Consider the following 20,821-nt stretch of genomic DNA (forward strand, 5'->3'; position numbering starts at 1 on the left):
TAATTTGCTTCAAAACATCATGCACACATCACATTTGTAATAAAATGTGCTTTTAACAAAAGTAGAGGTGTACAACTTTTCGTAGTAGGAAAAAACAGCAATGAAAGAAATAAAGGCAAGTTGACAGCTTACAACATGGTTTATCAATTCCCTCTGGTAAAGAGCATGTCCATATGTTGATTTTCTAATTGGTACTTTGTTCTTCAATGTACGAGTACATGGCTCTCTCTCTCCCTCCCTCTCTCTCTCTCTCATTATTATTTTTTTTGAAAGGAATACATGGCTTAAATTTGATGTATTTTTTAAAAAAAAGTTGATAGTTTTCTAATAGAATAGTGGACTGAACGATTACGTTTGACAACTTTGTCTATCTCTCATTCATTCTTTGAGAATTAGAAAGATTCTTTATATGATAGATTAAATATTAAAAAATTTGTTATTGACACTCTCTTAAATATTTTCTTGATCATTTAAAAAGACATGAATACACCTTCTTATAATTGCAATTACAATTACCATATTTTTTTTCTTGTACAATAATTAAACTATTCAAATGAAACACATAGGCGTGGTTGTCTTTTCTTTCAACAAAGAGATAAAAAAAAAAAAGGGTGTGGTTGTTCTTTCATATGTTGCAATTTGCCAAAAAATAAAGGAGTGTGGATGACAAATTTGGAAGTGATATATCAGCTCGACAGTTCCCAATAGGAAATTACAATTTTGCAATCGTGCCATTGTGGTATGTGCTATTTCCGGAAATACCCGTATTGTTTTTGCCACTTACTTATTAGTTCGAGTAAAGCCAACCGGTCCGAGTTTTAAATTCTCAACCGCCACCAATCGTCGTGTTTTCTGATCCACCTGCCCTAACCTTGCAACCAGTCGATTGAAGGACGCTGGCCGGTTCACCTTAACGAGTCTGCAAACGCATTTACACGGGGACTCACTGAGTTAGGGTTATCGAGAAGTTTCTTACCTAGATCTTTACTTTCAGGTAAGGAGGACCTCGCAATTCTTTTAAATTTTGTGCTGAATTCGTTAATTGTTTGAAGAATATCCCGTGGTTTTATTTCTTTGGCTCTGATTTTAGAATCTGCTAGATTCCAAGGGAAAAGAGATGGATCCTAACGCAGTCAAATCAACTTTATCTAATCTGGCATTTGGAAATGTAATGGCAGCAGCAGCTCGTGATTATCACAAGGTTATCTAATATTCCTTCCCCGTTTATTTCCTTCTTAAAAATTCTGTCTTTTGCTTGTTTATCACTGTAGAGTTTCAAATTTTGGTAGTCCTGCAAAATGAGGAAGTGTGCAATATTGCATATTTGGAGTAGCTTTAGACCAATTGCTACCATGCTGGGTGAGAAACGCGTTTATGAAAGCTTTAGTCCATGCAAAACTTTTGGTACGAGCAATTTACACCATGCAAAACTTCTTTTGCCCTCCTTAGATCTCTGAATGTTGTGGTTTTTGGCAATGTGTTTACCCGTTTTATTGCCAAAATATGATAATTCTGTCCTCTTTTGAGGCCATCTTTGGCTGCCACTTGTAGTAGATGTTGGATTGGGAGCTGTGTTTAGAGCAATCACCGTGCTTTTGGTGAGACTTCTGTACATTCAGCACTGCATAGATGTCAGCTGAATGATCTTAGACACCACATGAATTTGAAGCATACTGCATTCAGACAAAGCTTAAGCTTTCCTTATTTTTTGCTGACATCAAACGTTATTCCAAAGACAAAAAGACTACATTACATGCATGTATGTGGTCGGGTGCTTTTATATTGAAGATACTGGTATCTGGTTAGTTACCATGGTGCCATTCCAAGAATTTAGCACGTCGAACTTTAAGGTTATCAGGCTACATGATGAAACAATTTTCATAGCATTTTGCTGAGTACCTTCCTGCATAACTTTCGTAAGGTCAAGTTAAATAAAGCATCATCACCTTGTGGTTAGTGCACTTTTTCAGGCATAATTGTTCTCTCTGGTATATGTCTAAACTACTTCATTCAACAATGCTATTGAAAGTAGCAGTTGTGGCTGTTTGTGTTTATGAAGATATGAATTTGAATTGTTTGAGTTGTCTTTTATGTATTATACAGGAATTGATGGCTCAAGAGAAAGCCCAGGCCTCGGCTACTGCTAATGAGGAGGTTGATCTAGATGAATTGATGGATGTAAGTAGAATATGCATCTTCCATTTTTCTTCCTGTACTAATGTGTTTTGATCTGCCAGTATTTGACATTTTTCCTATAATAGGATCCCGAGCTGGAAAGGTTGCATGCTGATCGGATAGCTGCTCTCAAGGTCTGATATTTGGTGTGACTAAATGCATAGTGAGGTTCTGCTTGTATTGCAGTTTGTTATAGCTAAAATATTTCAAATTCCTTGTTTTGGCTTCTGAAGAAAGAAGCTGAGAAACGACAAGAATTGAAGCGACAAGGGCATGGAGAGTATAGGGAGATAACTGAAGGGGATTTTCTGGCTGAAGTTACTGGCACCGAAAAAGTTATTTGTCATTTTTACCACCGGGAGTTCTACCGTTGCAAGTAAGAATGATTTCTTCGGAGAGTCACTAACAAACACTCTGTATAGTAAAGAGATAGATAACTAATACATGAGCTTCAATACCATCTTACCATAGTTTTTTTTTTTTTTTTTTTCTTAAAACCAAAGTTGACATCCAGAAGACTACTGTGGTTTAAGCAATCATGTGGTGGAAGACATGTCGCATTGGTTGTTTTTGTATACATGCTCTGGCTCAAACGCCCTTGCATGCGCTCAAGACAAGATCAGACGGGTTCTTATTAATTTTTTTTTAATACTTTTAGGATCATGGATAAGCATTTGAAGTCTCTTGCGCCAAGGCATTTGGAAACAAAGTTCGTCAAATTAGATGCAGAGGTAAGTTTTTTCATCTAGTCTTTAAGTGCTTATGCATTTGGTGCGGTATTTGACGTGACTGACCATGGGTCATGACGGACTTTTGCAGAATGCACCTTTCTTTGTTGCTAAATTAGCTATCAAAACTCTGCCTTGTGTAATATTCTTCAGGTTTGTTCCACATTGCTTTTTCTATTTTGATTTCATTTATGTGGTCTTTTTCTCCTTTTGTTTAAAGTTTTTTTGTAGGTAGTGATCCTCCATTTGGTTTCTTGGAAATTGGTTCCAGAAGTATGTAGTAGCATCCTTAATTTAGGATAACTCATATTACCATATGAAAATATATGGGTCTCTAAGAAAGCAATGTATCAAACAATCCAAGGACCTCTTATGGTTCGGATGTTTATTTCAAGGGTCTAGCTCATTGAAGTTTCTGCTGCGTGTAATGGTTTCAGCATATTTTTAGGGAACTTCCTGACACTGTTTGTTTTTCTGAGACAGTAATGATTTGTCCAACCCAACAAATTTGGTAATTCTTAAGTTTGGGAGTCAAAGTAGAGCCTTCTATTCTTTTGATTATTTCTGGGTTACCGACTTTTGCTCTGCTAAATCAAGGTTCTGGATGTTGACTTGGATTTCATGTTCCACCCTATTTTAGGTCCCCTGTTAAGCTTGTGCTCTTGAAAATCACATTCAATACATCCCTGAATATCAACTCTTCTTAACTATCTTCGAGAGTCTCATTTCATCATTTTTTATTAGCAAACCAAGAACCAAGGAAAATGTTCATGTTTTTCTTTGAATTAATCTTTTTTTCAGGAATGGAATTGCAATAGACAGGTTGGTAGGGTTTCAAGACTTGGTAGGAAAAGATGATTTTACTACAAAGGCACTTGAAATTCTTCTTTTAAGGAAAGGTAATACTTTTACTCATTGTTGGCTGCACTCAGTGATATGGCAGTTTCTAATCCACTTTTTGCAGAAATGATCAAGGAGAACAAATTAGAAGAAGAAGAGGATGATGATTATCACGAAAATAGACAGAGGACAGTGAGATCATCTGTGAACGCTGATTCAGATTCAGACTGAATGAATTGTGATTGCTTGATTTCAATGTAATGCATATACTTTCGGATGCTTGATTTCTTCAAATTGTTGCTATTTATTCATTCCATTATCAATTACTTCATCTGAGATTAACTTCTTCCCATGGGATTGCAATAATGATGCTGCATTTTTCAGATTACTTCTGGCTGAATCAGGAAGGTAGCCAAGATAGCTACAAGAGTACTCAAGTCAGTTGATCTGAATTGGTGTTTATACATAAGAGCTGTGTGATGCAATGAAGCCACTTCTTTAGCTGACTGAGGCAATGGAGTTTGTTCTTGATTTGTGCTAGGCTTTCATAGTGGTCGTCTTCTAGTCCGTTGGAGTCGTGTAGTAGAGAATATGTATTTCTTCAAATAGGTTATCCTATCTGCAACGAGCAGCACCAATCTGATTCCCACTTCTAGAAAAATGTTTTTGTTACCTGAGGTTGCTACAAATTTGCTGCCTGCAGGACTGAAACTTGCCTCTTTTCTAGATTGCAGGAATTACCAACTTTGTCATAAGTGGGTGCCTTTGTTATCATATTGATTTCTATCTTTAAGTCTTGTTATTTTTAAACTTCGCAGGGGTCAATTTTCACTAGAAATGGGCATTTTACGGGATTGGCTTTGTAGTTTAGCAGCAAGGTGCCATATCAGTGAATGAAAATCAAAATTAAAGTTGCAAGCAGAGGAAAGGACTATGGTTATTGATGATGCTTTTAGCCTCTGCTGTCTTTCACAGCTTCTCTTTCTTCATTGGTAAAAATTTGTCTAACAAGCAAATGTAAGTGAAGAACATGTACTTGGCTTCTCGCTATATCAGGGAAACAATTTAAGGCGGGAAGGAGGAGGAATTTGCAGAACGATGATAGCAGAATTCTAATATATCAAGCTTATTGGTTTTCATGCTTTTCCAACTGAAAGAAATTGCCCTTTTATTTTTTTAGGGTGAAAAATCTGCCCATCCTTCACTTTTCACATTTCATCCCCAAGCGGAAAAGGTTACAAGAGGCCTGAAAGAGAAGAATACAGCAGAATTGATCGATTTCAGCAGATACCTTTTGGTCCTTTGGGAACCATGATTGTCTAATTAGCTCCATCTCCAGTAGGATAGGACGCACAATGACATTACTTGATGCGGGTTTAAGCAATTTCTTGGAGGTGATATATTATTGTAAAAGAAAGGATATCTGCTTCTTCGAAGAAATGAGATGATTATAAAAAAAGAAGCCACCGGGTTGACTTGGATGACACCTCGGTCTTTTGATTTTCGGTATTTCTTGGAAGCCGTGTTCCTGTTGGTCCTACCTTCCGTGTGTGAACTACCATACTCGAAACGAAACAATCGTTGCATTTCTTCCGAGTCTTCCTTTGCTCGTCCACTCCGCTTTCTTGCTATATTTTCTCCACTATACTGACTATATCTTTTCTGGCAATAATCACGATCAAAGTGCAGGATTCTCAAAGATTGAAATATATATATATATATTTATATATTGAAGCCGTCTAGGGGAGGATTTGACCTGAAGAAGGTATTTTGAAGAAATATCTTTTACTGCTCAACGGTAAGCGCATTTTCCATTACGTTCACGTTCTTCCTGCATTATATTCGTCAAATGAAGTTTTATGTAATTTGATCATTCTTTTGTTTTCTGTTTCTCATTTCTGTCCCGTATTTAGCTATATCCTTTCCGGTAATACTAATTGTTTCTAAAATCAGATGCAAAAATTTTGGCCGCAAACAGCAAAATCTTGGTAGTTTACTTATCTTTATGATATTGTCAGTACATAAATTAGGGGGAAAAAAGGTGTGAAGCTGATACTTCTGATGTCAAAGTTTAAAGATTCTTCAGTTCATTCTAGCTTAATCTGCTTAAAATCAGATTATCGTTTAAGCTTTATAGGCGAGGGCTACGTTAGGTGCTCTAGATATGTTTCGTACCGGTCGAGATAAACTAACAAACAACTGAGGAACTTGTACTTTCTTCACACCCTCATTACACGACGAGATGGACTTTTCAAGTGATGAACTATCTTTTAAAATTGACTTAAAAAACGATTGAAGAATCCTTCTTGGTCTTGGAGGTTATTTTGACAGGATAAGAAATCAAAGATAGCATCGCATGCTAACTTGCGACTAGTTTGACTTCTCCGAATTTTGGAAATTAGGATCAAAATTTCCTTTTTTTGACCATGAGCGATTGATGTAAAGTAGATATTCTTGTGCAGAAGCACAATAAAAGATGGTGGATGCAGTGGTTTCAGTGTTCTTGGAGAAGCTTCTTAATGCTTTCCAGGAGGAGAGCCAATATCTGAGCAAGTTTAGAGAGCAATTTGGAAGATTGAAGAATGAGCTGCTACTCATGGAAAGCTTCCTAAAAGATGCGGATAGGCTCAAGAGGAAAAACCAGATTCTTCGAAGGATAATGACGTGTTTACGTGATCTTATATATGAAGCTGAAGATATACTGATAGATTGCCAGGCTATATCAGTTCGCGCAAATGGGGCTTCAAAGTTCGCTAGTTGTTTCCGTCCCTCAAAACTTCCACTTCAATACCGAACGGGGAAGCGTCTATGTGAGATTAATGAGAAAATCAGGGACATAAAACAAAATATTTCATCCTATCTGGGGGTGCCGCTTTTGAGTGAAACCCGTAGCATGGAGACTCATGACCATCTCATGTCCAGATGGAGCTCACCAGTGTATGATCACTCCCAGGTTGTTGGTTTAAAGGATGATACTGAGAAGATGAAGAATTGGATATTGCAGTCAAATGATGGCATCGTTTCCATTGGAATTGTTGGAATGGGAGGAGTGGGGAAGACTACCATTGCTCAAGAAGTCTTCAATGACAGAGAGATAGAGGACAGGTTTGAAAGAAGAATCTGGGTCTCTGTTTCTCAAACTTTTACTGAGGAGCAGATCATGAGAAGCATATTGAGGAGCTTAGGGGATGCATGTGTGGGCGACAATGAAAGTGAATTATTGACGAAGATAAAGCAGTATCTCTCAGGAAAGAGATATTTGATTGTGATGGATGACGTCTGGAGTTTGGATAATACTTGGTGGCTTAGAATATTTGGCGGGTTGCCTCAAGGAAATGGAAACTGCGTAATTATTACTACAAGAATTGAGAAAGTTGCTCGGAAGATGGGAGTGAGGGAATCAAGGACTCATTGGCCCAAATGCCTCAATGAGGACTATAGTTGGTTACTGTTTCGTAAGATAGCATTTGCCGCAACTGGGGGTGAGTGTCGTCACTCTGAGTTAGAGGATGTTGGGAAGGAGATTGTTGAGAAGTGCAAAGGGCTTCCATTAGCTATTAAAGCAGTGGGAGGAGTGATGCTGTGCAAACCACCTCATTATCATGAATGGAGACGAATCTCAGATCATTTTCGTGAAGAATTAGCTGAAAATGATAACTCTGTGATGGCATCACTGCAATTGAGCTATGATGAACTCCCACCCTACTTGAAGTCATGTTTCCTCTGCTTCTCAATCTTTCCAGAGGATTGTGTCATCGATAAAGATCAATTGGTTCATTGGTGGAAGGGTGAGAGTTTCATGCCTGTGAGAAACCATAGATTATCAACTGAAGTTGGAGAAGACTGTTTCTCAGAGTTGACAAATCGATGTTTGATAGAGGTGGTTGACAAGGCTTATAACGGTCGGATCCAGACTTGCAAAATACATGACATGGTTCGTGACTTGGTGATTAGAATTGCTGAAGATGATGCATTTTCCATTCCATCTGATGCTAACTGCCGCCATCTTGGTATTAGCAGTGACATGAGTGCACGTAACCTGGCAGCTGATCAAAGGTTGCGAGCACTGCTCACTACAACCAAGATTGGTGAGGTAAACAAGATTGGTTCAAAATTGGCAAAGAGTTTCTGCAGATGTTGCCATCTGCAGATACTCGATCTTTCCAAATCGATTTTTGCAGCATCGCTTTCAAGTTTGTTGGATGAAGTAGGAACTCTCCAGCATTTGACCTGTCTGAGCCTAAGCAATACTCATCCTTTAACCCAACTCCCAATTTCACTATCGAAGCTCCAAAAGCTGAAGATTTTGGATGTCAGTTATTGCCAGAATTTGAACATGCTTCCAAGTTGTATAGTAGCATTTGAAAAGCTCGTGGTGTTGGATGTCAGCAATTGCGGTTCTCTTGAGTACCTGCCCAAAGGATTAGGGAGGCTTTCCAACCTTGAAGTGTTATTGGGCTTCAAGCCAGCTATGCCAGTCGAATGTGGAGGTTGTCGCATTGCTGAACTGAAAAGCCTGTCAAGACTGAGAAGAGTAGATTTAAGGCTTACTCATGGTGATGAGATTGGAAATGACGAGGTTGATGCATTAGTAAATCTCCAGGAACTGCAATTCTTAACACTGAACTTCTTTGATAGTCATGATGATGATCTTTTTTTGAAAATCAACAAACTTCTCCCTCCTCGACAACTGCATGAGCTGAGTTTTAAATTTTATCCTGGGAAAATAAGTCCAGAGTGGCTGAACCCCAGGTCGCTTCCTATGTTGAGGTACCTGTCCATTGTTTCTGGAAGCCTCGCAAAATTGAATGATAGCTTCTGGGGCCTTGGAAATATGGTATGGAGAATTGAGGGCTTAAAATTTGAAGCTTTATCAGACTTGAATGAGGAATGGTCAATGATGCATCAAGCCATGCCATCCCTGAAAATACTGAATGTGAGCTGGTGTCCTGAGCTGGAGTCTTTCCCAATTGAAGATGCTGGATTTAGAGGAGGGGTTTGGAAGAAGGAAGAGCAAAGGAGCTAGCAAGACTTAAAAGGTGCAATACAAGTAACAACAGTTCTTATACAGTCCCAGCACTGATTGAATAAGCTCTTGCATGTCATCATGGTCCTTGCCATTGAAGTGTTGCATTTCATCACTTTGCTTCGGGATTGGTTCATAGCCCATTCCTCCAATGTTACAAAACTCCATGCTTCTTGGAAGGGGTGGTCGAAATAAGCCGCAGCTGCGCCTTCCTTCGGTGGGAAATTCTTCTCTTTTTGAGTTGGGCTCCTAAAACCGGGCTTCAACAACTCTCGCCAGTTCCCTGAGGCCCTGATTTTGATTTAAGGGAGTTTCTTTATTTTTCGGCCTAGAGCTATTCAGCCTCGTTACCTTGTTTATCCGCAAACTATATATGGATTGGGGTGTTTCAGACCCCCATCTATGCGGCAAGCTACCCCAATCTCCACCGTGAAAATGTCCAACTAATAGGAGATTATGTTTTGTTGTAGGCTCTTATTTTTTCACAAGATAGTCTGCTAATTGCTGGATATATTTAAATTCCTACCACATGATTTATCTAATACTTTCTAAAATAGGGTGGTCAACTTTCATTGTAGTAATTTTTTTCCCTCCCTAGGCAACACATATATATTACTTTAGTTGGAAAATTATGGTTGTACAAGGGATTAAATGGAAAGACCAATATAAATCAATAGTACACATTGGATCTTTTAATTGCAATCTACAATCGGTGGTGATTAACAAGCGGGTAGTCAACTGAGGATTTTTTTTTTCCATCATGAATCTGCAGTCCGACTTTATGAACCTTACAGTTGGAGTCAATTTTCTTTTCATTAATCATCAATTGTTAAATAAAAAAAAAAGGGGGTGGTTCAAGTCTTTAAGAACCTATTCTTGAATCTCAAGCAGTGTAATTCAAAGCTATCATAAAGCTTCAATTTATGCTTCGTTCGGTAATAGCAGTGTATCCGAGAAAAATCTGAATGATTAAGGGAAGAAATTGTTTGAACAGCGTAGTATCCAAAACATGATGCTGAGTTCACTGATTCAACTTCTTTGCCTCTTTTTTCTAACTTGTCTTCGGATATTGCTTGAAAGAGTTGTCGCGAATCATCCCAATAATCAACATCACTATGATGAGCAAAAGAGAAAACAGCAAATGGAAAAACTAAAGCGGCCAGGACGTCCCTTCCGCAGAAAATGATCATAATAGTTATCCGTAAAATACAACAAAACTTAAAAGACAAGGGAAGGTGCCTAAAAGAGAATACAACAAAACTGTACCTTGTTGTCTTATAACAAACAAATCACCCAGCAAAAAAACAGACGAGGGAAGGTGCCTTTCCATTTCAGGACGCGACATCAATCTATACCCGACCGACAAGAGCTTCATTCCTTTCAACCAAATAATGAGAAACGGATGCATGCCACCTTTCAGAAATCCCCATCCTTGTGAAAAAAGCATATGAGTTGCCCCCATGTTCTTGTAATTAAAATCACTTTTACAATCAGATATATATATATATATATATAATGAGGACTAATTTTCAGCAGTATATCAGCTGACAGCAGTGTTATTGTTGTTTATCTTTTTTGGCGGAGTTAAAACATGGTAGCAGCCCTTTGGGGATCAGATACTCCCATTGTAAGAGCAACATACGTATGACGTGAAAGCAAGGGGTACCAGACACAGCCCTCTACTTCTCAGATCATGCATTGCCCGCTCTTCTTCATCCTCGTCTTCTTTCATGCTCAAAACCTCCTGCTGTTCTCATCACCGGTAAACCAAGACAAAGTTAATTACAATCTCAAATCTCGTTTTTATGTTTCATGATTATTCTGTTCTGAAGCTGCAATAAAGATGATAAGCAGGAAAAGCATTTTTCAAAGCAAGTTTTAACCACTTTTCTCTTAGGTCGAATTACTGCGTAAATGGAAGCTCATTTTATTTGTTTATTTATTTATTTATTTTTTTTAGGTGTAGACAAAATTGCAACTCAAGTCAAAATCTTGATGATAATCGATACTGGAAGCCGAAGACTTACTCCACGAGTTGCTCGACAGGACTTGCTGCTGCGAGATGATTTCAAATACGCCATACTCAATGTCTGCAAAGAATCATCATATAAGTATTTAGTGGATGGACCAATTTCACGATCATGCCAACCAAGAATTTATGTCTCCATCAAGTCTGACAAAACATTTCCAAAAGAAAGTAGTAAACTTTTTCTTTTCCTTCTTAGGAAATCAAATTTTGGGATTTTTCTTTAATTTTATTTCCTGCGGATTATTAACAATAATATGTATTTCTCAGAAAACCAAAATTAACAAACTTTTTAAGGGTTGGTGGGTTAATTACCTGGATTTGGTCTTGGAGGAACTGAATGTACCCAATGGCTTCCGTCAAAACTGAGGCTGTATCCGTCTGCATGTTCCCCATTACCAGAAAGAATTTCATCAGGGCATGGACAAAAATTTAAAATAATACGCCATTCTCTTCTCTCTCTCTCAGTCTTTTTGCACGATAATGGATTCCGATGAATGAATGACCAGACCACATACTACCTTGCCGAAAGGCGAGACCAATCTGTGAAGAGCTGCAATTCTGTCTCCCAATTTTTCCTTTCGGACCTAGGTATATACGTAAGTTGAACCACGATTACTTAATAATATTGAATCCTCCCACCACCTACCACCCAAAAAAAAAAAAAAGAAAAAGAAAAACCTTGTTCTGTTAAAGAGTGAGTACGAGGATAGTAACATTTTTTGTTTGGCACCTTAAGGGTTGCACATGAAGATTGCGGTGCCAGTACTCGAGGTTTCTTGGCCATTGCAAGGGATGGCGTTGGTTTTTGGGTTTTCGGTCTTGAAACTTCTTTCCTGAAGGTTGATGTCTTTGAAACCAAAGGGTAATTATTAAAGTTTAGCCTACTATTGCCAAAATTAAATTGATCAGGGAGCTGTGGAAAGTTAATAATAAGAAGCGTAAATTAGTAACTGAGACTAATATTTCAAGTATCAACTAGCTGCGCTTTGCACACATGTACTTATTATACTTGAATCAAAATGACTATGCACCGGAAATTGATAATTACAAAAGTTGACAAGGCATTTTCATTATTTTTCGTGAATTCTATGATGAATATGAGTCAATATTCCAGGTGAAGATATCTAAGCACTAAAACTCTCGAGGAGCATTTAACATACACATTCAACGTAAAGTGCATTTCTCTAGAAATCAATCAATCACTCACGTAATCACGTAAAGAAATGCGTATATACACTAAAACTCGACTAACCAAAATACTCCAATACAGAAAGTTGATGATGCATTGCACTGGTACTGAAAAAATTAATTCGTCTAAAACAGTAATTCGATCTAACCAATAATAATTAACACTAACGCATTAACACAACCTATTCTCATTCCAGTTGCTTAATTTTTAGTACTGAATTGCTTCTTGCGAATATTGAAAAATATACTAAATGGTCACCCACAGTAAATGATTGGTTTACTTCATCATCGATTTAAAAAAAAAGAAAGAAGAAGAATAGACAAGAAAATCACTGGTGGAAGAATATTAAACCGAAACCATATGCATTGATCCATGATGAAGATTGCACTAATTAGAGACGTCCGTGTATGGTGAATGAACAGTTGTAGACTTAGGAGCAGATGAAGAAGGATCTATTTGAAGACAATAAACTTCCGGAAAGGCTGTAAAATTGTATGTTTCGACAGAAGAAAGAGGAAAATACCCACTTTGTTGGAGCTGTTTGATGGACTATCACTTGATTGTCGGAGGTGACAATAATCCGAAGACATTCTTTCTTCGAAGGATTCATGAGTTCGATGACCCTCATCAAAGTTTCTGCAATTCAGGATCTCCGTGGCCAAAGGCAAGCTTTGTGAAGTGGGAAGTAAAGAAGTAGAGGCATAAAGTTGATGCTGATCTGTGCTTTCTGAAGTACCGCTGGACATAAAATTTGGAGGAGATGGTGGTAGACCTACAAAACTAGCAAAACCATCCCCATTTGAGTAGGATTCATTAGTTGAAAGCTTCTGGTTGATGTGGCTGTGGGAGAAGGAACCAATCCAAAGATTCTCGTTTAGGTCTATTGACACATCTTGTTGCCCATTTTTTATGTAGCTGTTCTTTAATATGCTCCCATTCATGTCATCCGATTTGAGGAAAAGTCCTGGATTAATGCCACCCTTACTGGGCAATGGATGATGCAGATAGCTTCTAAAATCACGACAATTAGAATCTTCATGATCAACTTCGAGTAGCGATTTTTTGACAGAAGGGACTGAGTTGATACTCCTTGGCCAAAAGTAGTCCCTCGAATTTGGAAGGATTTCATTCATGTATCTGCTGAAGTCATCTCCTTCCCTACATCATCAAAACCAATAGTGGGTAAATCTTCCCGAATGAGTTTAAAATGTTAAAATTAAACTTCTTCTACGTATCTTCCATGCCCTTTCATCTGTTTAACCAAAATTTTAGCATGATGACCTAACTCGGAAGATGAATGTTTTTCTAGGTGATAAGTCAAATAAAGAATTTTTCTCTTTTTTTTTTTTATTTTGACCCCTCTAAAAACTGCAAAAATGAAAAAAGAAGTGAATTATTTATCCGAATCACAGTTGAATCATAATCCTTCAGAAGTTTTCGCGAAATCAACCGAGCTACTTGAGAAAGTTCGTTATGTAGGACAAATATTCTTCTCCGCTGTAACAGTGAAGATAAAACAAAAGCAAGAATATTGCCCCCAGAAAGAAAGAAAAAAATATAGCAAGAATAATAGAAGTAGGGAAATCCTCTAAGCTTGTATACTTACAAGACCATGCTGGGGTTCCACTGACCATTCACGGTTGATACTAGTGTAGCTGAGGAAGAGGTCGACGATGAAAAAGCAGGATAGATAAGCTGTTGCTGCTGCTGCTGCTGATGCTCCTGTTGCTGTAACGGCTGATCATGATGCTGATTAAAATTCGCTGATTCCATGATGATTTTGTTCAAGACTTGAGAATCCCTAGAAGAATGATCTGGATACATATTTATGGTTCAAACGGCCCCCAAAAAAAAAAAAAAAAATTCACCTGAAAAGTTCAAGTCACGAATATTGATACAAAACCCTTTTACCCCTTAGCTTTATACTCCACTTGAAACCGGCATCAAGTAATTAATAAGAGCAGACAATTTATGATTTTACTAGTATATATACAATTCATTCATCTTCTCTAATTGAACTTAGCTTGACCTAGAAAGTGCATTTGTAGCCATGTCGTTTCCCTACTGCCCATTGTCACATAATTGATGAATTACCCACGAGGTGAAAATCATTACCAAAAAGCGGCAATTTTTCTGGCCACATGTCTATACTTTTCTATCATTGAGCATATTATAATAGGTTTCAGGTTTAAGATTGAGGAAAATGAGATAAACAAGAAAAAAAAAAAGTTAGCTTATTAGTTAGTATTTCCATGGACTGCATCGATCATGTTAAGTGCTATTGCATGTGCTCTGTGTTTGTGTGCCACCCCATGTCTCTAATCCCTATCTTGTAATCAGGCCCATGTACGCTGTACTTCTAAGCAGGAATCATTGATGAACAGAGAAAATTGGGATTTACTGGACTTTGTATGGCTGAGATGGCAACCACCCACTCGTATCTCTTATGTTATGGTTGGTTGATGCAAATATGATGTCATCCTGCAAATGCAACATATAATTAATTAAGGCAAATTTGAGAAAATTAGAATACCAGTTGATGCAAATATATATCATCATTACCGAAAAGTAGGGATTTCTCTGGTTGATGCACACCAATGTTCATTTTAACTACTACGATAAAATCGAATTACGCTTTGAGGATTGCACTATTTTGTGCAAGTTTGGATGCGAATTACGCTTACAATGTTTTTCTAAAATGTAACATTGTTTTCTAGAACATGATTACTGATTGATTTTTTTTGGTTTGGGGGGGGGGGGGGGGGGTAGAAGGTAGGTAATTCATATTACAGTTTCTCTACTCGAGCAATAACAATTTAAAAAAAATAACAGTGACTATCGAGCTAATCTATCAACTTATCACATAATTAAGTCCAAGCACATACAAGTGATGAAAGAAGCACTATATATTCTTATACTATATAAGATTCAGTTTTGGTCAAAAAAGGGAGTTAAATTTCAACCGCATGGGCGAGGGCATTTTGAAAATTTGGAAAATGTGTTGCTTTTTTCAATCTTTTGGTACAACTGATTGCAGCATGTGTTTGGGTGTTTTTATATTAAAACCCCCATATTTGTGCATTTAAAATTTACATTTATAGACACATCTAAGTATTTGTGAAATGTGGGTTTATTTGACGATTATTTGTGCATTTGATCCAATTCATATAAGCGTATATTTTTTTGCAATTACTGAAATGGGATTATTATGTAATTAAAATAGAGCCACGTTGCTGCTAACCTCAGTAATTGCAATATAACTCCATTTTAATTGTCTGAAACACTCATAATTATATTAACACTTGCTTTCCTATGTCTGAAGTTCAGCTGTTTGAAACAGCTTCTCTACCAGTAATAAAATACTATTTACATCCCAATTAAACATCCAATAAATGTGGGTGTGCTGCTAAGTTATTATATGAGTATCAGTTATAACTCTTTCAATTCTTCCTCCTTCACATTCTTCGATTTTTCCCCTTTCGACTTTCAGAATTGCGTTATTTTTTTAACCTTTTCGCTGAGCATTTCATAATGGTTTTCAACAGAAGTTATATTTCCTTAGTATTACTTAATATGTACTGTTATTTTATATTTATCTTCATTTACTTGCTCATCACAGACACCTAAAAAATTCTCTTTAATAACACGCGCCAAACACCCGCACGATGCACAGGCATTCCCCTCTAGTTTTGACATAAGTTTAACGACCCTCACCTACTCATGTTAGATAATTAAATATTCGATACTCTTTATCTGTTTTCCCCTAGCCGACTAAAGTCATTATTACCATCTTCTCTTTGACTCTTGGTTGATTGGGGACCAGAATGCAGGAATAATCAACTTCAAACAAATTTTATTTTAGTACGCACAAGGGTCGCAAGGAAAACCACAATACTATCTTATGCATTCCCTTTTGTCAGACAAGAGTCCATAGAAATATCAAATCTGAGAACTTGAACTGGGAAATCATAAGCAATGCCATCTACTACAATTCATTTGTTTTCTTGAAATCACGTTGACAAATGAATTGCACTGCAGCGTTACTTCTTCCATCCCACTAGTTCATTCCTTCTTCCTCCCCTTCCCGTTCTACTGGAGCTTAGTTCATTATTTGCAATTAATGGGTAAGGGTGGCTTATGTGCCTGGTATTTTGTCAAACTGTCATGCATGCAGATTTCAGATTATGTGCTAACTTCTTAGTAATGTGTTCCTTGTCCAACTCTAATCGCCAGCAAGAGATTCTTTTCCTTTCTCTCTCTTTTTTTTTTTTTTTGGGGCATCACCATTTCCCAGCTGAGATCTTCCAGTGATATCCTAAACTTGATTATTTTATGCTGAGGAGAGAGGAATGTGTTCTCACCATCCCTCATTCTCTCTCCATTCCAGCTTCTTCTTTCCCACTTCTCCCATGCTAAAGTAAAAAGGTACATGTTGAAGTACTATTTCACTATTTTTTAGAGAAAAGTAAGATCGGGGGAGGTAACTGATAATAGCAACCCAACAAGAAGGCAAAATGATATATCAGGCGAAAAAGTGATCATGGATTAATGGATTTCCAGGTTATGGACAGGTTTGTCTTGATCTCTTACTTTTTCAGCCGTACTCAAAATTCAACTAGCCTTGCCAATGCCATCCACGGCCTCCTGCAACAAGCTCTCAATCTCATTTTCTAAATTTTTTTCACTCTCATTATATCTTAGCTTTTGCATAGTCAATTTTAGCAAATTTTACCTGAACTATTGGACACGATTGCAACGAGTTCATTTTCTTACGTGATAGGGTCGTTAATTCAATATCTTGTACATGCAACACTACATTTGTTTTTTTTTTTTTCCATTTTAATTGACTATACGAGTAATCACTCTAGAATCTATATGCATAATGTCTTTATGATTTATTTTTTATACACAAATAATATATACACGATCACCATTGAATGCATGATAACTGATTTGAATGTTAACTTGAAATCCAAATTTTACATATATATAATACATCCAATCGTGATAATATATACACCACCAATATGGATAAAATTAATTCATATTTTTAACATCCATGTTTTATATGTTTCAAAAAGAAATTAACACCTTATTTCATTTATTTGATTGAATATTAGAAACCTCCCTGCTGAAAGTAAATTGTAAGAGTGTCAAATTTGATGTTTGCCGTTTTTTTAAAGATATGAACATTAATAAAGATACATCAATCAAAGCTACCCCCAAAAAAAAAAGCATATAAAGGACAAAGGGTTTTATGGCACAGACTTGCTAATACATAAATTCCTTGATTGAGTTCAAAACTTAATGCACTTTCACCGACAATATGCCAAAAATACCCTTACTCGAAGACTTTGGAAGTTCCAAGTGTTTGAGACTAATGGGATGCATAAACTATTATGAATTAATCTTTTCTACACAACACAACAGTGTATCCATTGTCTGCTAGTTTTTGATGAATGACAGTAATTCAATTTCAAATTTGAATTTGAATTGTCTGTAAAATTTGAACTTGAAATTCAATTTTTTTGCACGTATCATTAATCCAATGGTGATAGTGTACATATTATCAGTGTATATAAGGTTTACTCAAATATTTAACATTAATTTTTGAATTTGACCTAAAAGATCTGTGTCACTAATAGCATGAAGATGGAACTTAAACCTAAGAACATGATTAAATAACCGTTCCAAATTTTCATGGATTTAAAGGACGACTTGATTTCTCCTTCTAACTAATTAAGTTGGTCATGCATGCTACGAGGGTGGCGTGATTTTGAGGGCCGACATATAGAATAACAATGCAATTATTGGTACTTTGGGATTAATCCCAGATGCCTTTTTCTGAATTAGTCTTTTTATTATTGTAATTACTTGGAGTTATGTTAAAATTCCCTATAGCACTTTATAGTCCACTTGCTGCTATGGGTACCAAATGGAATCCTAGTTGGATTCATTATGTTCCTTCGACCGTCTTCCCATTTGAATATGTTTTGCGTGCACGAAACACGTCCTTGCCAAAATGCAATTGGCGTTGCAATCATTTGTCTATTGGTGACATTTATCTTGAGACCATCAACCATTGTATGTATCAATTATCATGTCTAGACCTGAGATTTGTGTCCATAAGGTAGACTTATCAGAATGAGTCCAAGCGAAAGTGGTGCTAATCTAAATTAATACTATGCTCTTTTCGTGTTTTGTATTTCATGGTAGCTTAAATATTTTGTTCTGCTCTATATGGGTAATCTTGAGAGTAAATTAAAACTCTGAATATTCTCTACATAGTTGACCCGTAATTTCATGCACAAAGCTAGCTCCAAGGCCTTATTTTTGGCCTCTAACGTCATATGGTTTTTCTAGCATACGGTAGCACTACGACCTTATGCTGTGTACTATTTTACTTTGTAACAAATGATGATAGTTCCTTCACTAAAAATGTAAGTGGCTGTAGTTTAGTGGTAAGAATTCCACGTTGTGGCCGTGGAGACCTGGGCTCGAATCCCAGCAGCCACATTTTCTGTTTTATATGATTGCACTTAAAATGCAATAATTGTTTTTGAAACCTTTCTCCTTTTTTTTTCTCCTGAATTTAGCTTGTTGCCATATAATGGATTAGAAATTTACTTAAGATAGAATGGCGTCTCTAACACGGCCATTGGCCAACCTATTACAAACTTTAATACTTGCACATGTTTAGGTAAGAATGGGTAGCAATAAAGCCTTTAGGGGATTGCCTTTAAAAAAAAAAAAACTTTAATACAAACTTTAATACTTGCACATGCTTAGGTAAATGGGTAGCATTGAAGCCTTTAGGGGATTGCCTTTATTAAAAAAAAAAAAAAAAGCCTTAAGGGGATTAAATGTTTTTAACTGTGTTATTCAAAAATCACACTGTAAAAAATTTGTTAGGTGCACAGTGCACCTACCATAACCACCAACCACCTCGATCACCACTATTCATCTCCACTACTACTATTGCCCTTCCTCCCTCTTTCTCTCTCCTCTTCATCCTCCCTTCTCTTTGGTCTTGGGAAGAGGTATCGATAGAGGAGGGGAGGAAAGAAAGAGAGAGGGGGGAAGAGTGAGGGAGAGAAAGGAGAAAGGAAAGAAAGAGCTAAACCCAACTTCAAAAACACTTTTATCCTAATATATTAAATAAGAACAAAGTGTCTATTTAATAAGTTTAGACCTTCTAAAGGATAAAAAATAGGTAAAGTTTAGGAAAATTTAACGTTTTTTGTGAACACATTTTTCAGTTTTTTTTTTTAATTATAAACATCAAATTATTATGGTACATTTTTCTATAAAAATTAAAAAAAAATTCAAACAACACCTTACGAGTCAATCATATTTGACCTGTAACATTTAACCATGTCTTGTGTATACTTGTATTATGTAGATAGTTAGTAAGGTTGGGCTGTATTGGGTACTCATCCTGTGCATTATTTTGTTGAATCAACCAACACCTTATGGGTCAGTCATTTTCTGACTTTTACTAAGCCCATATATTAGCAAGTACTTGGTTAACGAGTACCCATTGAGGTACGATCGAATCAATAGGTACCTGTTCTACCTCGTTTATCATTTATTTTTTTAAAAAAATAATTTATACTAAAATAATTTTATATTTTACATATTCATATAAGATTTAATAAATGTTTTCTCAAAAAAGTTTCCTACCATGATTATTAGTTTCATCGTTTATCATTATTTTACTTATTTAGCTTTAAAAATATTACTTTGTAGTATGTGTATACAAATAAAAATAAAAAATATATATACCAAACGGATTGGATATCTATGGGTTCTTAATCACGTAGCACTAACCCGACCCTGTATATAAGCGCGGATTTTTTTATTTATTTTGGCCCAACCCTAGTATTTTTTCTTTTTTTTTTTGTCGATACGATAGATTTCTACACTAAGGAGAGGAGGAGGACTTGAAAAGGTCTAAAAGTAACCCGAAAGGGATTGAACCACTGGACTAGATGAATGCACTGTACACCCGTTTGAAGTTTTTAAACAAAGCCAATTTTTAATATGGCGAATTGATGGGAGGCAACGTTTAATGAACCCTTGTCTCCCACCCTACAAAGATTTAATGCAATGATGGTGGCTACCGGTCCAAAGGCAGTGGTTTTGGCCCAACCCTAGTCGTAACGCTGGAGCCATGGTTGATTTTAATCTAGAATTCTACTGGCATCCGCGACGCTGGCTGCACTTTTCACTAGCCAGCCAATTCCCCGATACTTTCCACGTGGACAGCCGGTCGCCGCTTGCTTAAGGAGCCGTCAACTGAAAATGTCTCATCCAGACGATGAGAAGACCAAAGACTTCTAAGTTTCAAACATGCACGTTGTCGAGTATTATGGTGTAGTATGGTATAATTCTACTCAAAAGTTAGTTAAACAAACAAAAGGAAACCCACCAGGCCACCACCAATCCCCCACTCTATCCGTCTATCATCATCGAATCTCATCAAAGACATATCCCTTAAGAAACCAAACTCTTTATTGAACATCCAACTTCCAACTTAGCCGCACGGCTCGGCTCCTCGCTCTTATAATACCTAAGCACTATAAGCAATATAGAAATTGAACCCTAACTACTTTGACCAAAAAAGAAAATAAGTAATCATATTCCTACCTTTTTTCTAGACACGATTTGGTAATTTCAAGTTCCATGACGGAGTTGGAAATATTTTCTGAGCGAAGGCACAAATTAGCAATAAAAGTTTGTGTAATACTTCAAAGAAATAAATCTTAATAAGAGTACTCGATAGAAATGTGGTGGACCAATTTGTAACTTAAAGTTTATTTGGAATTGCAGCG

General features: G+C 36.8%; 3 protein-coding genes and 1 non-coding gene across 13 annotated transcripts; 3 read left to right on the plus strand and 1 right to left on the minus strand.

Moving 5' to 3' along the window:
- Window positions 1-853: 853 nt before the first annotated feature.
- On the plus strand, window positions 854-4,553 carry LOC140011109 (thioredoxin domain-containing protein PLP3A-like). Of its 2 annotated transcripts, none has more exons than XM_072059312.1 (10): window positions 854-994; window positions 1,101-1,201; window positions 2,104-2,178; window positions 2,262-2,309; window positions 2,409-2,551; window positions 2,834-2,906; window positions 2,995-3,056; window positions 3,705-3,802; window positions 3,868-4,000; window positions 4,128-4,553. In XM_072059312.1, the coding sequence occupies exons 2-9, from the start codon at window positions 1,118-1,120 to the stop codon at window positions 3,972-3,974; spliced, it is 690 nt and encodes a 229-aa protein (XP_071915413.1). In that variant the 5' UTR covers window positions 854-994; window positions 1,101-1,117; the 3' UTR covers window positions 3,975-4,000; window positions 4,128-4,553. The 2 variants fall into 2 exon arrangements, with proteins under 2 accessions (XP_071915413.1, XP_071915412.1); XM_072059311.1 differs by having other exon boundaries at window positions 855-994; window positions 1,091-1,201.
- Window positions 4,554-5,332: 779 nt separating this feature from the next.
- On the plus strand, window positions 5,333-9,088 carry LOC140011108 (disease resistance RPP13-like protein 4). 2 transcript variants are annotated; one of them, XM_072059309.1, is made up of 2 exons: window positions 5,333-5,541; window positions 6,206-9,088. In XM_072059309.1, exon 2 carries the CDS (start codon window positions 6,220-6,222, stop codon window positions 8,767-8,769), a length of 2,550 nt encoding a protein of 849 aa, XP_071915410.1. In that variant the 5' UTR covers window positions 5,333-5,541; window positions 6,206-6,219; the 3' UTR covers window positions 8,770-9,088. The 2 variants fall into 2 exon arrangements, with proteins under 2 accessions (XP_071915410.1, XP_071915411.1); XM_072059310.1 differs by having other exon boundaries at window positions 5,402-5,541; window positions 6,192-8,994.
- Window positions 9,089-9,911: 823 nt separating this feature from the next.
- Window positions 9,912-14,272, minus strand: LOC140003911 (uncharacterized). 8 transcript variants are annotated; one of them, XM_072058551.1, is made up of 8 exons: window positions 13,891-14,268; window positions 13,594-13,788; window positions 12,515-13,145; window positions 11,529-11,645; window positions 11,317-11,382; window positions 11,111-11,176; window positions 10,797-10,859; window positions 9,912-10,516 (listed from the first exon to the last, which is right to left on the minus strand). In XM_072058551.1, exons 2-8 carry the CDS (start codon window positions 13,758-13,760, stop codon window positions 10,382-10,384), a joined length of 1,245 nt encoding a protein of 414 aa, XP_071914652.1. In that variant the 5' UTR covers window positions 13,761-13,788; window positions 13,891-14,268; the 3' UTR covers window positions 9,912-10,381. The 8 variants fall into 8 exon arrangements, with proteins under 8 accessions (XP_071914652.1, XP_027075274.1, XP_071914651.1 ...); XM_027219473.2 differs by having other exon boundaries at window positions 9,912-10,513; window positions 11,477-11,645; window positions 13,594-14,272; XM_072058550.1 differs by having other exon boundaries at window positions 9,912-10,513; window positions 13,594-14,271.
- A 4,159-nt stretch (window positions 14,273-18,431) lies between these two features.
- On the plus strand, window positions 18,432-18,503 carry TRNAH-GUG (transfer RNA histidin (anticodon GUG)). The gene has a single exon. It is a non-coding gene; the product is annotated as a tRNA-His (tRNA).
- Window positions 18,504-20,821: the final 2,318 nt, after the last annotated feature.

Source organism: Coffea arabica, chromosome 7e (genome assembly GCF_036785885.1).
Source record: "Coffea arabica cultivar ET-39 chromosome 7e, Coffea Arabica ET-39 HiFi, whole genome shotgun sequence".
Classification (NCBI taxonomy): Eukaryota; Viridiplantae; Streptophyta; class Magnoliopsida; order Gentianales; family Rubiaceae; genus Coffea; species Coffea arabica.

Excerpts from the sequence above, each read along its gene's own strand:
- LOC140011109 (XM_072059312.1), top strand. The coding sequence starts at position 1,118 with ATGGATCCTAACGCAGTCAAATCAACTTTATCTAATCTGGCATTTGGA. Across the intron at positions 2,310-2,408 it reads ATCGGATAGCTGCTCTCAAG|AAAGAAGCTGAGAAACGACA; the intron begins GTCTGATATTTG and ends TGGCTTCTGAAG. Across the intron at positions 3,057-3,704 it reads CCTTGTGTAATATTCTTCAG|GAATGGAATTGCAATAGACA; the intron begins GTTTGTTCCACA and ends TCTTTTTTTCAG.
- LOC140011108 (XM_072059309.1), top strand. The coding sequence starts at position 6,220 with ATGGTGGATGCAGTGGTTTCAGTGTTCTTGGAGAAGCTTCTTAATGCT.
- LOC140003911 (XM_072058549.1), bottom strand. The coding sequence starts at position 13,811 with ATGTATCCAGATCATTCTTCTAGGGATTCTCAAGTCTTGAACAAAATC. Across the intron at positions 13,146-13,593 it reads TGGAACCCCAGCATGGTCTT|GGAAGGAGATGACTTCAGCA; the intron begins GTAAGTATACAA and ends TTGATGATGTAG. Across the intron at positions 11,177-11,316 it reads TGGTCTCGCCTTTCGGCAAG|ACGGATACAGCCTCAGTTTT; the intron begins GTAGTATGTGGT and ends GGGAACATGCAG.